At 40.6% G+C, this 8698-nt stretch overlaps 1 protein-coding gene across 1 annotated transcript; it reads left to right on the top strand.

Annotated features, from left to right (window-relative positions):
• Positions 1 to 5171: 5171 nt before the first annotated feature.
• On the top strand, positions 5172 to 6239 carry LOC131623827 (uncharacterized). Its single transcript, XM_058894833.1, has one exon. The coding sequence runs from the start codon at positions 5172 to 5174 to the stop codon at positions 6237 to 6239; it is 1068 nt and encodes a 355-aa protein (XP_058750816.1).
• Positions 6240 to 8698: the final 2459 nt, after the last annotated feature.

Here is an 8698-nt window from a genome sequence, read left to right on the forward strand (position 1 = left end):
AACGATCTAACATCGAAGATCTAAAGTTGATACCTCAGACGGTTCCAGAACGATCTAACATTGCAGATCTAAAGTTGATACCTCAGACGGTTCCAGAACGATCTAACATCACAGATCTAAGTCGATACCTCAGACGGTTCCAGAACGATCTAACATTGCAGATCTAAAGTTGATACCTCAGACGGTTCCAGAATGATCTAACATTGAAGATCTAAAGTCGATACCTCAGACGGTTCAAGAATGATCTAACATCAAAGATCTAAAGCTGATACCTCAAACGGTTCCACAATGATCAACTGTCAAAATCTAAAGCGGAAAAACTTTGGACAAGTTCCGTAGCAATCATCCTCTTAGACTTAAAGCGGTAACCTTGGACGGTTCCGAAACAGTCAACACAAAGACTTTCAAATCCTTCATCAAGATATAATCAATGGATTCATTCTGATGAACAAACCCTCAACCCATTTACCAGGTGGCATCTGAAAGCCCATCTCAGGTAATGTTCCAATCTGCCAACAACATTTCGCAGACGACATTCAAATGCAACTTCCAACATCTCTTCTGATCAAGGTAAGTGCAAATTTTCAGGGCATCTAAATATTCAATCATCTTCTACCTTCAGATTTCAGACAATCTCTTCAGGTTTAAGAAGATTGAATAGGGGCAACTGTTATACCCCAAAATTTGCCCGCATCTTTTTTCAAGAAAACTCCAATCTGAAAATTAAGAGTCTCATATAATCATGGATTTTTATTTCAACAAATATCCTGACATATGAAATACTTAGTTTTTAGAATTTTTCTTATACAGTAATTTGGCTTGCAGTTGAATTTATTCTTACGCAAACGCCAAATACTGTCTATTACTTCACACATGCTATTTATTTATTTACAGATAAATAGTACTGACACAATTGGTACAGAGTTAAATCTTTTGCAGGCGCAGAATCAGGAAACTCAGACTGTACTGGTAACAGTATATATTAGTTATTTATTATGTCTGTGTTTTTTTAACAAGTCATGTAAATAAACTTTCATTTTTCACATAAAACAAAAACAACAAAAAAAGAAAATTAACTTTGACTGTTGATTTTTCACTCTAACTGCTACGTCAATACCTGAACAGTCAGTTGACAGCCAAACTGCTGGCAGTACAATTCTCAGTGTTTTGTACCATCAATCAAATCAATCTTTTACAATTCAAAATTCCAAGATTTTTGTTCTAGAAGTCTTCTGAATATCACGCGATTAGCAGAGACTCAACACTGCACAAAAAGTCAACAGACAGTCAAAAATGAATTTTTTTGTCAAAGTCCATATTTTGTCAAAGGATTCATCATTTGATCATTGGATGATCATAATTCATCAAGGAAAGATCAAAAATCAACAAAACCCTAAGATTCAAAATTAGGGTTTTTGCCTGAAAAGTCAACTCAACTTTGACTGGTCATAACTCTCTCATCCTTCATCCAAAAAATTCAAACCAAAGCTCATTTTGAAGGAAATTTAATTACCTTTCAAATGCAATTGATCCCATGGTCATTGCATTCACCATTTGAAAAATATGACCAAAGACATTACAGGTCATTTTCAAAGTCAACAAAAAGACACTTTTTTCAAAAGGACACACAAGGAGCATCAAAAATCATTTTGACATGAGACCAAAGACATTGGTTAGAGGACTCTTTGAGGTTTCCAAAAAGTGCAAGATCTCCTTCATATGACAAAAATTGAGGGATTTACACCTTGTTGAAGTTGGCTAAATTTTGGGAAAATACATGAAATCAACATTGCTCAAAAATGTATTTTTTCCAAATGGGGCCAAGTTTTCATGGTTCAAACATCATTTCCATAATATAATGGGCCTCCCACGACCAAGACAAAGCCCACATCATTTTTATCCATTTTTGATTTAATTTTATCACATATAAGATTAAATTTAAAAAGGAAAATGGAAGGATAATGCATAGCTTGAATTCCAAGCATGACTCATCAAGAGAATCATTCAACTCTGTCCCAAGCCAAAGTACAGCAGAGGGAGAGAAGAAAATCAAGCCATAGTGGCTTAAATGCCAAGCTACACATGTGGAAAAAGTCAAAAATTCAACAAAGCACTTATTGCTTTCTAGCTTAGATTTTAAGCACTTCAATGCTTATATATAGGCTAGCATACTTCAGTAATGAGGAGAGACAAGTTCAGAAAAAAAGCCTTGCTTGTAACACACTTGTAATCACTTGAAACTTTTCAAAGAAATCTCAAATTCGAATTTTGAATTCCAGTCACTTTCCATACAAACTAAACATTCTAATACCTTCCTCAAGCATTACTGAACATATCTCAATCATTTCGAAGTCTTGAAACCTCATAAATCGAGCTACCTAGGCCACGGTTTGTTCAAACTAAAACTAACTTATATCTCATAACACACGCATATCTAGCAAGATGTAGACATATATTTGAACTTAGTGTGGCGTGTAGATCGTTTCTGGACATTTAATTAAGGTTTGGTTGCTTATATACGAAGTTACCATTTTAGGGTTCATACTCTCCAAATTAGGGCTTTCTGAAATAAGCAAAATTACAGGTTCTAAGTGGTACCACTGAATTCGTATGGACTAGACGAATTGAATGGGCATGTCGCGCCAAATTTATATTCACGTTTACACCTATTCGCTATTTTGCAGGCTTAAGCATCACTTATTATAGCGCTTTTTTACAAAAGCGCTGTCAAAGGTGTTGTCTGGAGGTTGAAGATGATGCGTGTCCTCACCCTATTGGCTGGCATGCGCGCGTGATTTTTAAATTTGTCTCTGATTCTGTGCTTTGCAGGTGTAACTTTTACCACGTGCCTCCATATCTGGGCCATCTGATCTCATTTAATGACTCATCCAACGCATCAGAATGAATCCCCATACCATGGACTCTCAGATTAATCACACATGATCATGTATCCTTTTATTTTCTATTTTATTTTAATTTTCTTTGCAAAATTAATTAAAAATAGTTTTAAAAATCCAAAAAATACACAAAAAATATTTTTAGACTTCTAAAATAATATATTATTTTCTGAAATAAAAATATTTTATTTTTCTTCAAAATTTCAATATTTTGCATAATTAATTAGTATATATTTATATATTTGCTTTTTAATTATTCTAACCAATCAAAAAATCATAAAAAAAATTGTTCTTTATATTAAATATTGTTTATATGTTATAAACTAATTTTGTACATATTTAGGATAATTTTCTCTTTAAGTTTTAATTATTTGTATAATTATTTGCATAATTATGTTTTAATTAGCTTAATCAATTTCAAATCAATTTCAAAAATTCCAAAAAATTAGTTTTGTTTTAAAATTAATTGACAAATATTTTGTACATTTTTTTAAACTTAATTTCTAGGTTTAAATTTATTTTCATCTTTTTTCTTCATTTTAATTTAATTAATCATGCATTAATTATAATTAAAATCAATCATAAAAAAAATCCAAAAACATGCCTTTTATTTTTCTTGCAATTTAAATTCCTAGATAAATGTATAGGATGTCAAATTCATGTAAATAGGCTAGTTTACATTTCCTGCACAATCGATGTAATAGCGTAGATTTACTTTCCGCACTTTACATTTCCGCATTTTAATTTCCAGCAAATATAAACTGCGTGTATGTCAAAGACAAAATTGAACCGTTAGATCACTAACTTCAAAGATAAAATATCTGAATCCAAACACAATCACACTTGCACCTTTTAAGGTAATCCCTTCTCATTCTTTTCAAAATCAAAGTCAAAATTCTGCTGTTTCGAGTACAAAATCGAACCTTTTGTTTGTATCTGGTGAAAGGATAGATTTTTAAAGGAAATAAGGATAAAGACCTTACAACTCAGGGTAGACCTCCTAGTTTGCTTGCTCAAATCAAAACAAACAAAATTCTCATACACTGTTGTTTTTCAAAACAAAACTTTCCAAAAAGACAATACTTTGTATACATCCAAACACGGATCATTACAAAGTTAACGTTCTTTTTAAAACATCTTTCGAAAGATAAACAAACATTTTGTATACATCCGCACAAGGATCATTACAAATTCAATTTACAAAGGTATTTGAAACCACATATGAGCATTCTAAAGCAATTGAAAAATGATCGAAAAACAAGTGAGCTAAGCAAACTTAAGAGCCCATGGATAACCATGGATACAAAGGGTGCTAACACCTTCCCTTTGTATAACCTACCCCCTTACCCAGAATTTCTTAAAGGTCTTTTTTCTGTTTCTTTTATAAACCTTTCCTTAATTGGATAAAATAAAAGGTCGGTGGCGACTCTGTGAATTTTCAAAAAATGCGAAAGCATAAGCGATAAAAAAGAGTCAGTTCACGTATCTCTCCCGCTCAGAGGTATGGCCCGAAAAAAAACGGAGGTCCACACGCCCCTACCGACCGGTCTTGAGAAACCCCCGCCGCTGGGCACATACGACGGGACCACGGATCCGGACGATCACATAGAGAACATCGACGCCCTTCTCGACTATAGAGGAGTGCCCGGTGCCATCAAATGCCGTCTGTTCCCTACCACCCTGCGCAAAGGAGCCATTACTTGGTATAAGAGTTTGCCCGATGAGTCGATCACCTCGTGGAAGGTGCTCGGGAAACTTTTTTCCAGACACTTCACGGCCTCTCGAAGACACCCTAAATCAGAAGCCTCCTTGGAAGCCATCATCCAAGGAAAAGACGAGTCCCTACGGGCTTACATAGAAAGATTCAACAAGGAAGCCGTGCAAGTATCCACAACTGCCCATATGAAGAAATTCTTGCTCGAGCAAGCCCTCCGACCATGCTCGGACTTCGCCAAAGCCGTCGGGATCGAAACACCGGCCACTCTGGACGAGTTCTTCCTCAAAGCCCAAGCATACATACAATATGAGGAAAAGGAGGCCGCTCATGCGATACGCAATTCCAGACAGGAAGAAAGTAGTAAAAATGGTCGCCAAGACGATTCCCGACGGGGAATGGACAAAAAGAAAGACGACAAGGGCCGGAATCCCAAGGACTACAAGGCCCCAGCCGGGAAGTTCCGAGAATACACCCCGCTCAACGCTTCAAGGGAACGCATCTTAAACGAATGCGCGAACGCCGAATTCTAGACGGGCAAGGTCCACTTTCCTAAAACCATGCCTGCGCGACCGAACGTGGATAAATCGAAGTTCTGCCGATTCCACAAAGGCCACGGGCACAACACCGAAGACTGCATCCACCTAAAGGATGCCATAGAGATATTAATCAGGGAGGGACACCTGAAGCAATACGCGAAGAAGCAAGAGGCCGCCAAAGAAGCCAAACCAATCCCTGAGGAAAAGCCGGCGGAGGATACGCCCGCCATGGAAGTAGCCATGAGCATCACCAGGCCGAAAGACTTTTACCTCCCTGATTGGGCCAAATTAGAGACCGCCCCCTCTCCTCACAGCCCATGGGAAATGTTCCCCTCCGTCATGGTCATATCAGGCGAGGGATTCAGCAAACTCACCGTCGGATCCGTAAAACAAAAATTCGACGAGCTACTCTCAGCCAGTTCGAGCAAAGCCGCTGCTCTCGACCAAGCCAAAGGCAGCCCATCCTCTATATCTTTCTACAAAGAGGAACTACCCGGTGGAGCGCCCAAAGCGACCATCTCCCTCCTCATCCGGGCTCGGATGGCCAATTTTGACGTGCGACGCATTCTAGTCGATCAGGGGAGTTCGGTGGACATCATGTACTCCCAACTGTTCAAAACACTACAACTCAACGACAGCCACCGTACCCCCTATGTGGGATCAGACCTACAAGGTTTCAACGACACCATGATGAAACCATGGGGGTTCGTCGAGCTCATCGTTTCCATCGGATCGGCGGAAACCGCCAGGGCCATCAAAGTTCAATTTCTGGTCATCGACTGCCCTTCGATCTACCAGTGCATCCTAGGACGCCTGACCCTGGCCGAACTGATCGCGGTCCCCTTGACCGTGCATCTCAAACTCAAGTACCACACAACAAAAGGACATGTCGCGACACTCAACGGAGACATCGAAGAAGCCAGAAGGTGCTTCGAAGCCTCTGCCAAAGGCCTAAGCTCGATAAAAACGCCCCCTCAAGACAATGAAGCGACCATCTCCATATCCGAGCCCAACCTACCAATCCCGCGCATCGACACTATCGACCTAGACAGCCGCTTCCTTAAAGATGCCCTACTCGGGGACATCTGAGGAGGGCCTCTGGCCGATTCCAGACGGGGATTTCGAGCTCGTAACCCTCGGGGAAGATCCGACCAGAGGAGTCAAGATCGGAGCAGACCTACCGGAACTCGCCAAAAGACAACTCAAAGCTTGCCTCCACGAGAATGCTGACCTGTTCGCCTGGAGCGCAACCGAGGTGCCCGGACTCGACCCAGAGGTGGCCTGCCATTACCTAACCATCGACCCCGCTTGCAAGGCTGTTGCCTAGAGGAGAAGAAAGCAATCACCAGAGAAAACAGCAGTCGCCGAACTAGCTGTAAAAGACCTCATAGAGGCCAAATTTATATCAGAGGCCAAGTATACCACTTGGCTCTCCAATGTTGTACTTATTAAAAAATCAAATGGAAAGTGGCGCATGTGCATTGACTACACTGATCTTAATAGGGCTAGCCCAAAAGATGCTTATCCTCTCCCAAAATAGACAAACTAGTTGATAATTCCGCCGGTTTTAAATTACTATCTTTTATGGATGTATATTCCGGGTATAACCAAATACCCATGTCTAAAACTGACAAGAAATACATGGCCTTCATGACCGAATCAGGCAACTATTACTACAACGTAATGCCCTTCGGTCTAAAGAACGCCGGCGCAACATATCAACGCATGATGAACAAGGTATTTCAGGCCGAAATTGGAAATATGCTCGAAGTCTACATGGACGATATGATCGTCAAATCCCAAAGGGAAACCGACCACGCCGCCCATCTCAAAAAAGTCTTCGAGCAAGCCCGAAAATGCCAAATGAGATTCAACCCCGAGAAATGCACTTTCGGTGTCCGAGTAGGAAAATTCCTCGGTTTCTACCTGACCGAAAGGGGAATCGAGGCAAACCCAGACAAATGCAGGGCCTTCTCAGACTTGCCTACTCCAAAATCAAAAAAATCAATCCAAACGCTAAACGGCATGCTCACATCCTTGTCCAGATTCGTGGCCAAATCTGCTCAGCATGCCCTGCCCCTATTTAAACTCCTACGAAAGGAAACCGCCTTCGAATGGACAGAGGAATGCGAGCGCATGCACTCCCATCTCAAGCAGGCTCTCTCGAGCCCACCAGTCTTGTCCCGACCAAAAGCCGGAGAGACCTTGTATCTCTACCTCGCCGTGGCCGCCGATGTCGTCAGTGCAGGTTTAGGACGAGAAACCCCGGAGGGCCAGAGACCCATTTACTCCACAAGTAAAGTGCTCCAAAGACTCGAAGTCAGATACCAATAGATCGAAAAAGTCGGACTCGCACTAGTGACCGTAGCAAGAAGACTCAGACACTACTTCCTGGCCCACACTATAATCGTGCGAACTGAGCAACCCATAAAACAACTGCTAGCACGTCCAGACATGGCCGGGAGGATGCTCCGTTGGTCGCTAGAACTCGCAGAGTTCGACATCAAGTACGAAGGGAGAAAGACCCTCTGTTAGGAGTGAATTAGTAGTGTTTTCATGAGTCAAACTAACTACCTTTTGGGCTAATGTTGAGTAGATCTTATGAGTTTTGAGGATTTTATGGTTAGAATTGAACTTCAGAGGTTCGATACTAATTGTAGAACAACTTGCGTCACCTTGGGTGCTATTTGTGCAGATATTGAAGTTGAGAAGTAAAGACAAAGAAACACGCAGGCGTAGAGACTCTGGAACAGAGAAATCAAAAAGAAGTGGAATGAAGCAAAGGCCGAGCCGCGTCCTTAAGGGGCGAGACGTGCCATACCCTCTGACTTGGGTTCGCGCCGCGCCAATATGTGCCGAGGCGCGGTGGCTGCATTACAAGGATAAATTGTTATAAATAGAAGCCCTAATCCTCATAAGAGAGGGATCTTTGGTGAACGAAATTCAGAGAGCAATCCTATTCCAGAGCATAAAACAACATCCGACGGAGAATTCAACATCAATTGAAGACATTCCCTTGATGAAGATGAATCCCTCTAGGAAGATTTGTGTGTTCTTCATGTCTATGGAGAGCTAAATCCCATTGTGTTGAGTTTAAGGTAGTAGTTAACCTATGAAGATGCAATTACTTTGATTAATTCCTGTGAACAATTGTTTAAGCTTTATTATCAATGAAAAACCTTGCTTTTATTTTATATCATTGTTGAACTATCAATCGAGAGATAGGGTTTATACTTTTGCCAGATGACGAAGTAAAATTCAATCTTTTCGAAGCCAAGAATCATTCTAAGAACAAGACTGATATCTTCTGAATCGACACCACTCAGGGAGAACCTAAAGATGCTAGAGATCAATTGCAGAATTACTTTCAAGTTGGACAAATGGTGCTCCTGTGCAACTCAAAACTAAGATGTCTTCTGGGTAAAGCGACACCAAAATGGTCGGGACCATTGGTAGTAAAAGAGATTTGCGACCATGGAGCCATTGTAGTGGAGAATCCGCAGACAAAAGAGAAGAGAACCGTTAATGGAAAACGGTTGAAAGATTAT

The sequence above is a fragment of the Vicia villosa genome, unplaced genomic scaffold, assembly GCF_029867415.1.
Source record: "Vicia villosa cultivar HV-30 ecotype Madison, WI unplaced genomic scaffold, Vvil1.0 ctg.000081F_1_1, whole genome shotgun sequence".
Classification (NCBI taxonomy): Eukaryota; Viridiplantae; Streptophyta; class Magnoliopsida; order Fabales; family Fabaceae; genus Vicia; species Vicia villosa.

Bases quoted from the DNA above. Each gene is read 5' to 3' on its own strand.
- LOC131623827 (XM_058894833.1), top strand. From the start codon at position 5,172: ATGCCTGCGCGACCGAACGTGGATAAATCGAAGTTCTGCCGATTCCAC.